This window comes from Chrysoperla carnea, chromosome 4, assembly GCF_905475395.1.
Source record: "Chrysoperla carnea chromosome 4, inChrCarn1.1, whole genome shotgun sequence".
Lineage (NCBI taxonomy): Eukaryota > Metazoa > Arthropoda > Insecta > Neuroptera > Chrysopidae > Chrysoperla > Chrysoperla carnea.
Window position 1 is genome coordinate 25,585,176 of NC_058340.1, and position 19,223 is coordinate 25,604,398.

At 29.9% G+C, this 19,223-nt stretch overlaps 1 protein-coding gene across 1 annotated transcript; it reads left to right on the forward strand.

Moving 5' to 3' along the window:
• The first annotated feature begins 802 nt into the window (after positions 1 to 802).
• On the forward strand, positions 803 to 1,489 carry LOC123298245 (ADP-ribosylation factor-like protein 4C). Its single transcript, XM_044880199.1, has one exon. It carries the CDS (start codon positions 863 to 865, stop codon positions 1,475 to 1,477), a length of 615 nt encoding a protein of 204 aa, XP_044736134.1. The 5' UTR covers positions 803 to 862; the 3' UTR covers positions 1,478 to 1,489.
• The last annotated feature ends 17,734 nt before the right edge of the window (positions 1,490 to 19,223 follow it).

Below are 19,223 nucleotides of genomic sequence, written 5' to 3' on the forward strand. Positions count from 1 at the left end.
TTTAGTTATTTTGTAAAAGGTTATATTCGATTTAAAATCTTCTTGATCAGTTTACTACTTTTGAATCTTATTTTTATAATTTTCATCCCTGGTTTCAACTACTGTAAATTGGAATTCTGAGTTCGATTCCCGAACTTTTATAATTTTTTCATTTCGCTATTTCAAAAAGTATAAAACATTTTAATTTCTTATACATTTTTTTTGAACCTGTACGCTTTTTCGAAATACATTTATTGAGAGAAATATTTTAACGTAGACGTTTTGTTGAAATAAACAATACGTGAATTCTTCTTGAGTTGATCTTCTATCGTGGAATTATCCGTTTGTCATTTAAGCACTTAACAACAGTTTTTCGAAATTCGAAAATTGATTCCAGAAAAAATAGCCTCTATAGAATCCTACAAAGATAATAATGGATTTGCATTTTGGTTAAACTTGAAATTTTGAAAAAGTCAGCTTAAGCAATTCTGTTACAAACCAAAAATTTGGTTCATTTTGATTACAAGATTTGGGCCAAACGAAAAATTGATAGCAAGTAGCAGTAGGAATAATTTTTCTTATAGATTTTAGGTTCTACCGGGCAAATGAAATTAATTGTTTTTGTTTCTTTACTTTTAAGATTTAAATCGAGGCGATCATAATTCGAGAGCGGTGCAAAGGAATGGTAACTTCCTAAATAGAAATACAAGATTAACCTTCTTCAACTATACAAGTTATTCAAGAAATTTAAAAAAAGGTTTTTAATTACAGGAATTATGCACAAGTGAATTTTTAAATAAATTAAAATGTAAAAAAAATTAGTTAAAAATAAAATTAATAATTTATTAATTTTGAGTGTGATAACAAAATTATTAGTTACTCAATGGGGGCAAACATGGGAAAGAATTCATCGTTATTAGACGCTTTACCAAGCACACAAAGTACATTACATGTTGTAATGCTGGGCTTGGATTCAGCGGGTAAAACAACAGCATTATATCGTTTAAAATTCGATCAGTATTTAAATACAGTGCCAACAATTGGTTTTAATTGTGAAAAAGTGAAAGGTCAAGTGGGTAAAGCAAAAGGTGTGAATTTTTTAGTGTGGGATGTTGGTGGTCAAGAGAAATTACGACCATTGTGGAAAAGTTATACACGGTGTACGGACGGTATTGTGTTTGTATTAGACAGTGTAGACATTGAACGTATTGAAGAAGCTAAAATGGAATTAATGCGTACAGTGAAATCACCGGATAATGCTGGCGTACCAATATTGGTGTTAGCGAATAAACAAGACTTACCGGGTGCGAAAGAACCACGCGATTTGGAAAAATTATTAGGATTACATGAGTTGGGTGGTAGTACACAGCATACATGGCATGTGCAACCAGCGTGTGCTATCACCGGTGATGGGTTACATGAAGGTATGGAAGTATTATATGAAATGATCTTAAAACGACGTAAACTTGCAAAAATGGTTAAGAAAAAGGCCAGATAGACTTGCCTGTAATTTTTTAGTTTGTTTTTAAATATTTGTTTGTAATTATTATCTTTTTTTTTGTTGTTATTGTATTATTAAAAAGGTTTATTGTCTTTTTTGCAAAGTCGAAATTTTTGAAAATTTAACATGAAGTTTATATAAAGAATTATTTTTGTTGAATATTTATTATTCATATTATGGTATAAGTGCTGGCAACGTCAAGAAAAAGTTGATTTCAAGTCGGCTGAAATTTTGTTATTGTTGAATTTTGATAGGGATGAAGTACGTTTGACACCTGAGAGCAGTTGCATTTAAAGTATTTCTAACTAGTCTAGGAAATAAATTGATTCGTGAGGACGTCTACAAACTTTATGAACAAAAGTGATGTGGGAAAGATGAAAAACTGGAAACTAAATATCGATCGAAATATATTACACATTCTCGCAAAACTCGTTCTCCAAGAGACGAGATGTATACTGCCTGCCATTCGCACCAGGAACTTCGGGACCATTTCGTAGTGATATTCGTGTTCAGCGGCCCCAAAAAAACCCCTAGTAGTTATCAGTTTTCCATTTCTTGCTCATCACTTTTGTTCACAAAGTTTTTAGAAGGCCTCACGAATTGAATGCAATAACCGCATCTCTATCCGTCTTATTGCTCAAAAAATCTACAGTTGACTCGTTTTTAGTGCTTAAATGACGATACTAGTTTTTAAATTACAATCTGATTAACGGTTTTCAAGATTTCACTCTCACAAATCTAGGATTCCAAATTCGAGGTATTGAAGATCGGGTATCTTGGAGTCTTTTAGTCTACCAGATAAATGAATGTGATTTTCATTATTTTGGATCAAAGTAACCTTAGAAACTGATTTTTTTTTAAATCGGCTACAACAAATATGTTTTCAAATTTCGAAATTTTTCAAAGCGGTGCGTGCCTCTTTTAAAAAAAGCAAATATACTAGAAAATTTATTTATCACCGATTAAGACTAATCGGTAAAAAACACGGCAAAAACGATACCGCTGGTTAAAATACGATCCAATTAACGGTTTTCGATATATCTCTCTCATTGTTCTGGGATTCTAAATCAGAGGAATTAGGTTAAGATCCAATATCTTGAAATCCTTTAGTCTAGCGCTCAAGTGCAAGATATACTCCCTCCCTAATTTCAATAAGAAATATTCGTCAAAAACGTGATCTCTCTGAGACGTTGTCTGCTCTCGTATCATTATAAGATAGTGGCGTAGCTTTAAGACTTGTTTTCACGATGGTAGATAGCCCTTCTTAAATTTAGACCCACTTAACAGAAGAAATGGTAACATACAGTCACTCTTTACAATTCCTCAAAATAAAGATAGTTCTTAATAATTAAAGGAACTTTCAAGTTAATGGGGATTTTATTCTTCTGGTTTTCTTGGTATCTACTTGCTCCTCGTGTACAGAAGAGTACCGGTACAAGTAGTCTTTTTAGCCTGTAAAGTTGATGGGAAATTTTTTATTCTGATTTTCTTGGCATGTGTGCGTTTTTCGAAGTGTGCAGAAGATACCCAGGGGATTGGATTGACGGGCTCGATTTTTAAGATAGGTCTAGTCTCTTGATCTTGAATATAACAGAGGTTTCATAGGTGTCGACTATTTTTATATACAAAAGAGGCGAATTTCTTATTACTAGTCTTTCCTAGTCTTTAAAGATCAAAAGAATAGAAAAAAACAGCTTTCTCGAAACCTTCGGCTTAACCGAAATTCGACTCGAAAAGATAAAAGTTGATCAAATTGCTGAGACTAAATGGTTATAACCACTGTCTCTTGTGTCACAAAAAGTATTATCAGCATTTATAAATCAAACATAATCCTCAATTAAACCTCATCTAAGGAAATAAACTTAATGTTCAAATAGTCTTTTCTCATTCTAAACCCACAAAGAAAATATTTGTTTTAAGCTATGCCACTAGTGTTTTGTTTAGTACCTAAAATAATATTTTGTTAAGCTTTAGAACGTAAAAACCATTCTTGACTGAACAAAAAAAATAAAATAAAATCACAACGGCACTAAAAATAAAATGCTGCTATTTTTAAATTTTTTATTTATCATAAAAATACACAACAGTGCAGTTTTTTTTTTATATATTTAAAGTATGCAGCTAAAAATTTTACACAAATTCATTTTTATAGTTCCTTTTTTAAAATTAATATAACATTTTATAGGAGTAATCAAGTTACAATTTTAAGTAATTTATTAACTAGTTTATTATTATAGTTCCGGAACCATTTAAAAACGTTATAATGCCATCGTTTCGTAGTAGTCTAGCACAATAATAAATTTCAAGCAATTGGATCTAAGTGATTGCGTTCCACTATATTTGAAGAATGCCTTAAATTGGATTTAAAAATATAATCAATTCAACGAGACCCCTCTGCGGCAATATATGATTATTTGTTGATGATAAAGACCCCCGACAACTAAACAACCTGGTTTCCACAGCAACACTGAGGTTTCAAAACCTGGTGATAATTTCAGGAATTTTGAGGTTCTAAAAAGCCAGGAATTTTATTTGCGGTCCAGGTTAATGCTAAAAAACTACTTGTGAGTTTCTGGAATTGAATTCTGATGGCATGATTCTTCATCGAAATCGAGGAATGTATACAGGTTCTATAACTGATTGCAGACCGCTTCGCTTCCTGAATAAGCTGAGAAAAATAAAGAATTTTTTTTTGCAGAAATTTTGCATTGAAGTCACTACTTTGCACTATGATAAAATACATCCTCAAAATGCTCTGTCATTGGATAATTTTATTAATTGATTTGGTTAATTATCTCGGAAATTAGGTTTCAGCTCGAAATTTGGCAAAGAACTTTTTTGCTCGTCTTTATAACCTTATTTGGGAAGTCAAGAAATGTGAAGTCATTTATAAAACACCTTGTATTTGCGTTTTTCAATGAGCTGTCATACAACAGATTGGCTGCCGCTCCAGGTATTTTTGTGGGCTCGGGATCTACATGCATTACCACTTTGATCTGAATTGTACGGAGTTCATTATCTGATATTCTCTGCTAGATTATTACAAAACCATGGCTAAAAATATAACATAAAGGATTCATGAATGACTTCCGGGGGATATTGTTTTTCATAAATAATTGTTTTAACGTAGTTTGGTGAAATATTTTTTTTAATTTAGTGTAACAAGTATTTATGAGTGAAGCCGCAGGGAACAACTACATTGATCGTCAAAGAAAGTGGGACAGATATAGCTAGAATTTTGTGTATATCAAAATTAAATCATCCACAATTGGATGTGGTCATTTATATTTATTCGAACAGTCACAATACGTTTCGGGTAAAAAATTCGAACTTGAACTAAAAATTCGAATTAATAAATCTTGATTAATTTATTTTTGTCCCATTATCTATGTCGGTCATTGTATTATTTAATATATTCTAAAAATAAACTTATTGATTAATTTTGTTACATATAATATTAAAAAAACCCCACTATGTACAGGATGTATCAATTAACAAATATGTTACGTGACCTAATTGTAAAATTTATTAAAAGATAGTTTTAGCAATAGACGTTTTATACGAAGTTTTACTGTAATATGTGCAATCACAATATTTATAAAAAAAAAAAAATATTCACCATTTTTTAATTTTTGCTTTATGTAATAATAATTGTGAGTACAAAAATTTCATAAATTTATACGCATACAATTATTTTGTCAATCAATCATATTAAGTGTCAATAATATTCCTACAGGAATTCATATTACTCGTATTCCTTATTCCACTATGCTACGTTAAAAATAATCAATAATGTGAAAGTATAAAAGAACAAATTTTTAAATATACGTGTAGTCGACAATTTTTTAATATCCGCCTGTTTTAGTTTAAACATTTTTAATCGTTTTTTTGTTTGTTTGTTTGTTACAAAAGTTGTACATTTTAAATAGTTCAATAGGTAATTAATCATCTTACGAAAAAAAATAATTCAATGAAAGTTAATGATGAATGTTTGTTTTAATTTGTTTTATTTTTTGAGAGTACCAATTATGTACAGAGTGTATCAGAATAATACAGAGTGTTCGGAAAAATAGTGCAAATTTTCATTACATTACACAATACAATCACAGACCAAGAATAAATTCTATATTTCATTTCGCTTACATTTTTAGAGTTCCGTACCCTGAAAATAAACGAACGGAATCCTATTACTAAGATTGTGCTGTCCGTCTGTCTGTCAGCGGGCTGTATATCATTTGAGTGTCAGATATTGCCAAAATCATGGATTCCGGGCAAACCGGAATGCTAGTAAGCAAATCTAACTTCATATTTTTTATGAAATCATGCTAAATTATATATTCTGGAACTTTGATTTATTCTGGGCCACACACAAGGGGGCGCCAAGTTATTTAAGAGGACTTAAAGGAAAAACACGGCGCCGCCTGACTTTCAAATTGACTGGGGGCCCCGGGGAATTGAATCACCAAGGGTCTCCGGCATGGGTTAATCCGATTGTCGTTACATCAGTTAACTAATGGTTTCTAGGTGTTCCGATTATTTGATAGAGACAGCTTATATAGCATGTTCTTTGAAGTTAGAAAGATTGCTTAACAATTATTTCTTATATGAGTTCGAGAAATTTTTCACTATTTTGATGAATAATCTGTAAATTGAATGAAATTAAAATTTAATCTTTTTATAAATGTTAGATAAATAAACCATGAACACCCTGTATATTTAACGATGACAATTTCAACGATAAAATAAATTATAATACGATATCGCGAATTTCGTTATATTTGTTTTTTTTAATCTAAAAGCAATTTGTTAAAAATATATTAAATAGGTCTGTTTTTTCTTTTCAATTATTTTTTTAAAGAAAATGTAAATATAATTAAATTGTGTACGTGTTTCTTTTAGAGATCAATTTTAATGCGCACTGTTTGTATCAAATAAGCCTTTGTAGTTGTATATATAAATATATTATGTATGAATGTGGTAAAATAATAATGTGTGAAGATAAAACAGACCTACTTTGATTATAAAAAAATTTTTAAGTCAAGTAGTTTATTCAGGAATTTAAGATAATGTTATGAAATGCATTCGAGTAAATATTAATTGCGTGTATGTTTTTTTGAGGGATAATAACGTGGCGTAGTAACCAAGTGCACACAAGCATGACCGTAAAAAATAATAAGAACATCCGTTAATCGTGTATGTGTCAATGTCACGATATTATCGCTAATAAAGATGTGAAAAACGATTATTTCCTTAATGACCACATAAAAATATAGGCCTATTTATAAGTAGCACACTTTTTTAATTTAATCTTTTAAGGCGCCTATGTACAGGGTTTTCAAAAAGTATCAAGATCCCATCTGATTCAGAAATTAAAGACGAAAAATAAAAAATACATGTTTTTTTATTATCAAACCAAATTTTTAAATTTATTTCAAATTTTAAGTACTTTATATAAATTAAAGTCCTTCATGCATTATTAGTTTAATACCTTTTTCCATCTTAACACATTATACCACATAACATATGAGGGCGAGAGTGTAAACTACTTTCTATGGATAAGCAGAAAATGGTACTCCGTAGTTCTGTATATCCGAGTATCCGGGTTCTGATTTTTTTGAAACTTTGTCTATAATTATTTAGTCATTTGATTTTAGTGGTACTAATGGCAGTGTCTGATTTGATGGTGATAGGGGCCAAGGTATCGCCAGGCGCCTTTTTTTGTAAAGAAATACATGGTCGTTTTAACCATATTGGGCGCCTTTCTTTAGTCTTCGTATATCAATTTCGGCGCCCTTCTCGTACAAATAACTTTTTAAATTTCGCCGTCCATTTAATGTAGTCATCCTAGACACAGGCCTCACGGGTCTAAGCCTAAATCCGCCACTGATGAAAGGATTCCGCTACAATAAAATTCCGCACCACCCTAAAAACTTGCTACGGGCGCCTCTGATTTTATGATTTGTGTGGTCATTATTACTTTTTACTCCCTCTCTTTTAACTCGTAATGTTTGCTTGTTTGTCGAAAAAACTTGGGATCTTTTCTCGTGATCCAATCGAGCTGAAACTTTGCAGGCAGATTCGTGGCGACGCGACGATAAAAGTGATCTAATAAATTTTCGTCTAAAAAATTTAATTATAGATTTTCGAAATTTTATGGTAAAATTAATATACAAAGAAAGAGAGTATAAAACTTGAGCCAAATTTTCTCGTAAAATGTGAAAACAGTTAACTTATTTTAATATAAAGTATAAACTACTTGTATTTTGACAAAGTAATTTGATATTCTCGAAACAAAATGTATTAATAATTCTGGTATAGAAGTTTCTAAATCATACCAGACAAGTAATACAGTTTATACACGAAATATTACAATTAAGTATTACAAAATGATATTAATTTACTTTTAGTTATTATTATTAGTCTCTATATGTGTGTTTCTATCGATTGATTGTAGAATTGATGGCATTAAAATTGTAACAATTATTATCGAAAGCGTTTGTTGATTGAACTAGTCAAAAATATTTGTTAGCTTCGTTTTTGAAGAAACACAAATTTGAGTCTATTAATAAATCTAAAGTATTTAATTTTGATTGGTGCATTTTTTGTAGTTTGATCCTGTAAATGTATATATTAAAAAAAAGGTCAACCCAATTTGATTTGGTTTTAAGTTTTTACCTATAATAGGTTCAATTAAGTTGGATTGACCTTCTTGGGCGATATATTATTGTGACGATGTTTCGACAGAATAAATTTTCCCTATGTGAAAGCAGATGTTTTTTATGAAGAACCAGACCAAAAAAATTCGTTGAGTTTTCTAAAGCTGATCGTTTAAGGATTGGTTATAGTAGTTGTGTACACAAACACATAGATATATGTTATCGAAATGGTTATGATTTCCGTGGTATTTAAATGAATTTATTAATGCTGAAAATTGTTATATAGATTGTAAATTGCATATATATAACAGTTATGACTGTCAGTCAGTTAAATGTTACAACAGGGCTGGTCAGTCAGCCCTTATGTATGTACAATAAATAAATAAGATTCAGTTATGATTGATGTGGTATTTAAATGAGTTTATAAAGCTGAAGTTAGGGCCTCACTGACCAGCCCTGTTGTAACATTTAACTGGCTGACAGTCATAACTGTTATTTATATGCAATATACAATCTGTAAAACAATTTTCATCGTAAATTCATTTAAATACCACGGAAATCATAACCATTTCGATAGCATACATCTGCCCCTGTTCTATCGTTCGGTTGACTGACCACAGTTTGTGTGTGTACATAACAACTATAACCAATCCTCAAATGATCAGCTTTAGTAAATTCAACGAATTTTTTTTGGCCTGGCTCTCTCATAATTATAAGTACATATTATTTATACGCTTATTGTGTTTTAATTTTAAAAAAAATAAATTGTTGGACACAAGCAAATTGCTTTTAGATTTCTTTTATTAAAAAGTGTTATTTAGAAAACTATTTTTTATCTATGAAGTTACCTATCAACCAAAATACAAAATGCCTATAGCATATTATATTTATTAAAAAAAAAATCTATATATATATATATAAACATATGTAAAATAAAAAAATATATATAAATAAAAAAAATATGATTATGTATAGTTTTTATTTGTAACTCTGCACTCAAATTTTTGTGTAGTGTTTTTTCATTGTTGTTTATGTAACTTTATATATGAATCGTTTTAAGTATAAAAAGTTAAGTACCTACATACTTTTTATTAGAGAGCTCTCGGCTGATAGTGTCGCGTCTCGCCTATGCATTTTTTATTAATTATATTTTTTCGTTTCTATTTAACAGTGGCGTAAAGTTATGTCTATGCACTTCGTTTCAAGGAAGAATCAAAAATAGATTATATAGGACTGGAAATCATTGTAACGCGAGACTGATATTATGTCAACAACGAGGTTTCGTTTATTATTTTTATTCAGTTGAAAGTGGTATTACAGCAAAAGGGACATGCAAGTTTTACTCGCGAACAGGTACTGTTATTTTCTGTTGCGGAAAATAAAGATTCAAGGTTACACAAACAAATGTCGGAACGTCAGCTAGTCAACTGGGGGCAGTAGATCTTAGAGAAGAGACAAACATGCAAACAAATTTCTTTTCGCAATGACAAATTGTTAAAAATCTAAGCCACCCCCAAGTGGAAGGATTGATCGGATAAAAGACAACGAACTGATATGTGGCTGATGTTTTTTCATCACGCTCAGAACAGCATTTTGAACGTAAAATTTGAACATCAGTCAGTAATCCGGGGACAATGTACCGCGAGTAAAACTTGCATGTTCCTCTTAGGTAATATTCTTGCTCAGTCTTTAAAGTTTGTTGATTTTCTTTTGAAAGACGCTTGTGAAAAACACAAACTCAAAAAATAAAAACCAGTAAATTTGATACAAATTCAGGCTCTTTCCGAGATTCCTATTTCTCGATAATATATTCTATTGTTCTTGTAGGATGCTCTTTTTAAGGGGAGCTAATGTTTTTGCTTTGCTCTTATAGACACATTCGGTGGTAAAGGCTTACTCGTATTTAGTCACGACTTCATAAACCATTTAAAACTGCTGAAGAAAAGTTGGCAAAAAATGGTTCACTTAAATAGATAAACCAGTTCCTATAGTAAGAACTGAAAGTAACAAAGCAGGTAAGTCTTTATTTCTTCTTCATCGTAGCATAACTTGCAATAGTATATAATTACTATTGGAGATTGTCTAGTTGCCTAAGCGTTTGGGAAAATTACCTCCAAACCGGTGTCTTATAATGGCTGCTATAATTTGGTCTGTAAAAACTCTTTGAAATAATATATCGAAAAATTTTCATATGAGATTCAATTGCACTATTCACTTCAATTTTTTATTTCTGGAAAAAGTAAAGTTTGACAAAAATTTCATTTTCCGCCAAACGAACTATCTCTGTCTGTAATTTTTGTATCTTTGATTGTGCACTTTTACACTTAGTGTACGGTATATAAACAACGCGTTCTTTTTGCTAGGTTTCCTATAATTTACACTTTTTAGTGTATTTATTTTACTCTCAGTGTACTATATCGGGACAAAAGAAACAAGAAATTATGATAAATTTACGCACAAATTCTTTAAATTAATTTTATTAATATATGAAGTCGTTATCAAGGGACGAAAATATTTAAAGAATAGCCGTTATTTAGAGAAACCTAATCGGCAATTATAAAACACACCGGTTAATGAACTAGATATACGTTTATATGATAATAAAATCGATTAAGCATGAGTTTAACTTTGTATCAATTCTTACGTATATAATACCTACAAACAAATTTTGTTTCTTGGCAAACCTTGGCACAAGTGTCATAGTAAGACAAACTAAAGAGGTTACTCCTTATTTGCTTAATCTTTTACCACTCAAGTATTTCCTTAAATCTGCTAATTCCAAATTTTGAGGGAGGAATGCTCAAAAGTGACAAGTTGAATCATTTTCAAAAATACTTCTTCTTTACTGCAAAAATTAGAATTACGTAAATCGACATATTTTTTTCGCTTTCGCTATAAGCATTTATTTTTTTGTAGGGGCTAAGGTTTCCTCGATAAAATGAGAACCTAATGGAAATGTTTGACAAATTTAAATTACGTTGGATTTGTTATTGAATTATCTATCTATCCATATTTTAATCCAAAATTTGTAAGAAAATCGAAAATATAATAAAATTGCATTCCTGATGTATACAAAGCTACAAAAATGTAAAAAATTGAAATTATTGGGTAAAACTTGTACTTGGACGCCGTTCTACCCAGGACAGCGCTGCCAACTTTAGGTAAATCAAAGTATTCCTTATTTTGCTTGAAAGAAAGAATTCCTGAATGTTTTACACAGTATTGGGTTTAGGATAAATAAATGCTCTAATTTCATTATTTTTAACAAAAACATGACATTAACACAAGAAAAGGGGGAAAGGGAGAAGAATATACAGCCTATTTTATTTGTGTAAGGGCTTTTCTCAACTCTCTGCTGCTTTAAAATTAACATCATCGACATGATATTATTTATACAGAACCCTCAAAAAAGGTTTATGTTTAACATTAAATGTCAGACCTACTAAATAAAAAAAAAGATTTATACGTTTAGATAACAGAAAAACTCATTTGATATTATTTATGATTTGTTTTTTGTGGTACATTTAAAAAACTTATTAGAACATTTATCGTTATTATTGTACGCCACTGTTAATTTAGAAAGAAAAAAGCTATTAGTTTATAAAAACAAAAATATTATCACAAGAAAAAAGAACATAACAAGTTCTCTATTATCACATGTGTGTATGTATGTATATTGCTGCGTAGGTGAACTTAAAACTCTTTCAAAACGAACCAAATCTCGTCGCATTTTAAGTTTATTTAACTGCATCAGCTATTTAATAAGATAGATAGGCTAGACGACGTGGGCACGACTTAGAAAAGAATTCCTTTGGAACCGACGCACTTCTATGTAATTGAATCAGATGAAACATTAATAACGTTTTTCTTCCAACAGTTATCCGGCAAGTAATTTTTGAAGTGAAAACTTCTTTAGCGACGTTTTGCACTTTTTGGTAGGGGAAAATGTTATGGGTTCGCGTCACCGACATGCTTTGCGCGCGCATTCTTATAGCAGTATATCTGTAGCTATGCAGGTGACGTATTGTGTAACATTAGTGCTGCATATATAACAAGTACAATGAAATTTATGTAAATACAAATACTATCCATAAATCATATGATTGTATATTCATTATTATTTTAATTGAATTGTATTTATATTTTGTCATAATCTTGTACAGCAAATAATATATTTAAATAATAAAACACCATATAAACATGCATATAATCGTTGCTCGGAGTGTCAATAGATGTGAAAACCAGATTGATGTTTATAATTTTAATTCAAATATTATGGAATTTCAAATTTTTATACTAAAAGTTCTAAATTTTCACTTCTATCGGCAGTCTCTATGACTGCCAATTTTTTATTACCTCGAAGTGTGCTTTGACGCTGTCAGTTTTGAGCAAAAAGCGATGGGATTAGTTTTAGATAAAATCTAGTCAATGAAGTGGTTAGAAAAGATTTCGCTATTTCACACTTTTTTAAAAGTAGAATCTTTCTGTAAATTTAGCATCCAGTAAACAAACATCAATAAAAACCTCTTGGCTAATTAAATCGGAGAAAGATGGAAATTAATCTCTTTATTTGTATGTTAAAACTGAAAAAGTAAAAATTTTTACGTTTTTTGGACACCTCGCTCAAAGCATAACCAGAAAATTGATGGAAACTTTTTTAGGCAAATGAAGGAATTAAAACCATTTCTAGCTTTCCTCGATCCATATGTAGCTTGGCCTTATTCCCATATATTGGCAACGTGTCTTTTTCTAAGGTTTCGGCAAACACGAAGACGAACATCAAACAATAAAAAATCTAAGTATATAACATCGCATTGACTGTTTGGTACTTGCCCATTTTCATTGATGTTTGGTGTTCGCCTGTGTGTCTGATGTAATGGGTGCTAAATTTACAAAGATTGTGTCCGGGCAGAGCATTGGTTTAGTAAAAATTCTGTGCCCTCCTCGTCTAGACTAAACTAAAAAGATATATATATAATATATTAATAAAAAAAATCCCAAGAACAAGATTAAATTAATATGGAGAGATTGAATTAATTTTTTCAACCAACGCATTATTTATCGTCTTGCCTAATCGTTGTTAAATGACAACAATCCCCTCTGCTCACCCCACCACATCTCAATTTGTGTATTATAACTTTTGAATATTAGAATATAATATAATTTGTAGTGTGAAGTTTGTAGTTGTATCTGCTCAGTCTGATAAGGAAATTTTGTATGCTAAGAATAATATGAATATAATATTATGTTTTTATAAAATATATATATGGCGTTTTTTTATTTATTTTGAGATTATATTACAGAATGTTTCAGGATTTCATATTTATTGTTTACGCTCCAAGTCAATTTTCATTAACGATCCAAGGTTGCATCATTAAAGCTTTCGATTAAACTAATCAGTAATTATTTTTAGAATTTTATTTATAATTGAAACAATATTTAACTGTTTTGGGTAATCGTCTCGTCTCATTGAGTATATTCGGGAAAAAAAAGCAGAAAAAAACACGGTCGCCTTTGTTAATTTCTATCACTCTTTATACAATTTGTTTTCAGTGGTAAAAAACAGGTAAGTAATTTATGGGGTGCCAAATTATTATTATTTTTCTTATTGTAATCGGATTTAATTACTAAAATTAAAAAGGTAAGGTAAAATTTAAAAATAATTGGAGGAAATGCTACTTCGCTGGTTGGAAGACGCTAAAGAAGACTCTCATTGAAAGTTAGCGTCTATAGTTGAGAATCACAACAAATACTTCTCTCCAGAATGAAAGAAAATCTTAATTCAGGCCATGGCTCAAATGAAATAGTTGCGGCACACTTCAAATATTTATGCAATGATTGATGGTGTCGATTTTTTTTAATACCCGACTAAAAAGAGGGGTATTATAAGTTTAACGTATCTGCGTGTCTATCTAAGGCATCGTAGCTCATAAACAGATGAAACAATTTTTATTTTTAGTTTGGTTTGAAAGGTAATTTGATCGAGAGTGTTCTTAACTATGTTTCAAGTTCGAGCTTAGAGTTCCTTACCCGATATCAACTAGTAGAAAGGTGATGATCTAACGAATGAGCAGATTTCACTGAATGAATACTCTCGATCAAATTATCTTTCAGTCAAAAAATCAAAATCGGTCCATCCGTTTAGGAGCTACGATGCCACAAACGAATCGATCAGATCTAATTTTATGCCCAGAGTTTCTTTAATTATTTAATTTAATATTAACATTTACCTTAAGCAAATGTTATTCTGAGACATTTTGTATATATTTATACCTACATTCAAAGAGGCAATTGGACTGATTATTTGATCACATGTACAAATATAGAGTAACGTGTAGGCTTCTCAAAAAGAATTCACTTGTCTGACAGTATTATGAAATGGAAAACATTACCAGGATGACGCGTCATAATTCAGTGTCGACTCTTTAAGAAATTTCAATAGTTGAAAGAGTATTCTTTTCGAATATAGTCGATGTGGATAGATTTTTGAGTAAATTTATTTTCCTAAAAGTGCGCTTATAATTTTTAAGGATTTGTTCACCTCCGGAATCATTTAATACTGTATGTTTTGTCGAGGTTATTTAAAATTTTGTAAATTACACTTGTGTATGGAAATCAAAGCAACAGTATAATAATGCAATTTTTCAAAACAATCTGCAATGTATTATACGATGATGTTTAAAAATATATTTCATAGCAGACCACAAAAATTAATAAAACAATTAAGTGAATTGGAATGTATTAAATTTATGAGAATTTCACTTTATTTAGTGTTTGTTATACATTTTATAAATAATATAATAAATAATTAAATGTAACACCGTAATTAAAAACAATTTGAATATTTCAACATTTTTATTACATACCTCTGTATATATTGCAGGTTACAATCAACAAAATTAACCGGATCCTGAAGGATAGATTTTTCGAGATTTTTTCTAAAATCGCTTCAAAATAAAAGCCTTTTGTACAAAGTTTTAGTTGATATCTAAAAAATTATCTATCCAATCGTTACATCAAAACCAACCTTTGCATTTTTTGGGTCAATAGTACCTACAAGTTTTTGCAAATTTCAAGATATATTTTTTGGAAATTTTGTATCTTCTGATTTTGTATTTTGAGTAATTTGAACCCAAAAAATTCAAACATCTGGTGGATTTCATAATTAGAAGATTAGTTTCTGAGATATCAATTGAAATTGTATAAGAGAGGTATCCCGGAGAAATTTCTACAGTCTGCACCTTAGAAATTTGTCGTTAAATCTCAAAATCAAGGTAGTAGACCCAAAAAATATAAAATCCCAATTCATTGACATGACGATTGCATGAGTATTTTCAAGATATTGTTCTGAAATAAAATTTGTTCATTTGTTTAGGCCATATCTCAAAAACTCATATAATTGTTATATGAAATCGATTTTTGGATCAAAATTACTTTACACACCAAGTTTACTCAAATTTGGAAAATTATAAAAGATCATATCTCCGATTAATTTCATCCAATCAGATTTTTGTATCTTTGGATTACTTAGACTAATTAGGATTCAAAAAATATAAAATTCCAGTTCATTGACGGTTCGATAAGTATATCGCTTGAAAGGTCGATTATTTATATACTATGACGATATCTCCAATATACTATGTTTAATCAAATTCAGACAAAACTTTTTTTTTCTGATTTTGTGACTCATTTGTTGAAAGGGGTAGGTAAATTTTTCTTGAGTAATTTTTGACCCAGAGAATGCGATTCATTTGACGCTTAGACACGTAGTGTTTTGGATATCAAATGAAAATCATATACGAGAGATTTTCATGTGTACATGAAAAAACAATTTTTGTACACAGAAGTCATGCGGATATTTCACACCAGATTTTTTGAATATATAAATGAAATAAAATAGTACACAATTCTTTTAAATTTTTATATAATAAACATTATACATTACACAGTATTCATTGTACATACCGTACTAATTACTTTAGTAATTAAAAGTAATATCTATACTATAGTATAATTATTGTAACAGGTAATATTATTGTAATGACAATTTTAATTTTCATCAATATTAAAATTGTATAATATATCATGTTTAATATTCGTCTAGAAAAATTAATTTTATATTTTTAGAAAACCTAGAAATGTTAGGGAATTTTTAATATCAAGATAAACAAGTGAAAACAAACAATTGACTGAGTTAATTGTTGAAATACCATTCATAGTCAGTGTTGATTTCTTTATCACATTACACATACATACATGTGACACATACATAACTGATAATCAAGTATAGTACATATTATAAAATTTCCGCCTAATTGGCGCTCTCACGGGTAAACAGTGATGTTTACGAAAAAATGTTTCAAACAAAAGTTGTATAATTTTTGATAAGGAACATTTTTTACATTTAAACTTCTGTTCTATCTCTAACGATTTACAAGATGGGTCCTACGGATCTAAGACCCAATTAACTTATGATGCTCATTTACGAACTTGACCTCACTTTTTACATCCTGAGTACGCTGTAAAAATTTAAGCTCGATATCTTTTTTCGTTTTTGAGTTATCGTGTCCACAGACGGACGGACGGACAGACAACCGGAAATGGGCTAATTAGGTGATTTTAGAACACCTCTGACAAAATTCTTTTCCTAGGATTATTATTTTTAAGCGTTACAAACTTGGGACTAAACTTAATATACTGTGTATATTTCATATATACATGGTATACAAATTTTGGATCGTTTCTATACACTTACATGGAGTTTTATTATTAAAATATCTACAAGTTCTTTTTACAAAATAAAAATTTTCATAAAAAATACTTTTTAAGAGACAAACTTTTATTGTAGGTACTAAAAAGTAGAAAATAATTTTATCTATGAATCACTCGACATACCCGACTATTTGTAAAAGCTTGTATGAGTGACTAATACTTAACATTATTTTATACTTTTTAGTACAATAAAAGCTTGTCCCTTAAAAAGTATTTTTTATTAAAATTTTTAATCTGTATAAGAAAATGTATATATATCAAATATGGTGGAAGCGATGGGAAAATCAGGACGCCACTACCTTACCATACATTGTCATCCAAACTAAATATGTATGCAAACTTTCATAAATCATAAACCGGGAAGCGGGTCAAATTTGATTACAGACAGACAACGGGGCAGGTGAAACTAAATAAAAGCTTGTAAAAATGGCTTCTAATTTAAAAAAAATTACTGAAAAGTTAACTGGGCTGTGGGGTGGATCTGGTGAGACTCTTGAGATTTGAAGTTTCCACGAATAACTTCGCAGCATAAAAAAAATAAAAAAACTCGGCCGACTCGAACGGCTCCACCTAATGTAATTTAATTCTTTTCGGATCATATTTTCGTTAATACGCTTCGATCGACACCTCAAAACACGAAAAAATTGACCACGAACGTTCATACATACACACAAACACATTTTTTTCCAAATTGGTATTAATTCCTTGTCCAGTCCATGAAACGGAAAAATATGTGGAATATTTTGATTTCGAAAATCGGACTCATTAAAATAACTTCCTAGACTGGGAAGTCAAAAATAATTTATCGTTAAATTTTTAACCAGTTTCGTTTCAACAAATAATTAAATTAACAAAGTTATGAAAATTACGTAATTAAAATATTTTACAAAATATATTGAAAATGAAATGTCGATTTACACACTTGACTTAATTAAGTATTTTGTTTTCGAAAAGTAGACATTTTTTTTCGTTTTGCTAATATACATTAAAGAAAGATGACATAGCATTATTTTGTACCTATATTGTTTGATCAGGTATATAATTACTTAATTGAAAAAGAACTGAATTGTAAATTTAATTTATCGATGACCGACAAAATAGAACGAAAACAATTCATTAAGTTTACAGTGAGTCCTAATAAAATGTATAAAAAGTTTAATGATAGAATAAGCAAATTTGATTTAGGTTTCATTTGAATACTTTAAAAAATCTTTTATTTTCTAAAAATATCATTTAAGTTTTGTTGAAATTATTAGTAATCTGTAGACCCACATACCACAAAAAACACAAAGTCTCGACGATGATTGGTAAGTTTTTTGGGCATTGACCTGATGACTATAAAGTCTTTCACCACAAAATCAGATAATGTTTGGCACCAATTGTTATGAATGCATCAAGAAAAAAGAAGTAATGGATGGATCGAAAGTAGTTTGTTTTTAATTTTTTTAAATCGGAGATCTGGTTTCCCATAGGATGAACACAATCATAAGTACAATAAAATTACTAATAATAATGAATTAGAAAGAAACGAATAAACATATTTAAAGAATGAACCTTACAAATTACATAATAATTGTGGTAATAATTATAGGCCTTTATTACGTACGTAAATAGATAGTTTATACAAGTAATGAGAGATTATAAAATGGTTGATACTTACAAAACAAGGAAACAAATCTTTTACTAAAAATCATTTAATTTCATTGCGTTTTTAGATAAATGTTTTTTTCGGTGTTGCAATAAGTTTTTATCACTTTCCCAAACGAAGTCACCGTTTAAATATAAAAAAATACTACAGATTACTCAAGACTTTAATGTGACTACTATAACCTATAGAAGAGGTCAGTCGAGACAGAGATGGGAGAAGAAGGAAAAACCTGAATAGAAATAAAGCAAATGGCCCCGAATTGAGTACGGTGGAAAACAATTGCTCCAGCCCTACGCCTTCCAACGGAATACTAACACAAAAAAATGCTCTGTTCAAGATATCTTTTAAGAAGATTTAGCCTTGACCCTCAGAATCATTTAAAATTCAGCTTTTTTTTTGTATGAGAATGTAGTTTTCGTTAATTGAGTCAAGTCTTCTGTGATTTATGCAGTGCTAGATTTAGGCTTAGACACGTGAGGCAGTTGCCCATGGTGGTACAATTTTAGGGGCAGTAAAAAGACAAAAATGTAAAATGTTAGAGAATTTTTCAATAAAATGTATTGAATAATCTAATGATTGAATTTACTTTAGGTACTTTTAATTATTCCAGCTACAAATTGTTCAGGAGAAAGATCTTTTGCATCCTGAAAAAGGTAAAAAATTACTT

What these genes read in the sequence shown, in the direction of transcription:
- LOC123298245 (XM_044880199.1), top strand. Translation starts at nt 863, where the DNA reads ATGGGGGCAAACATGGGAAAGAATTCATCGTTATTAGACGCTTTACCA.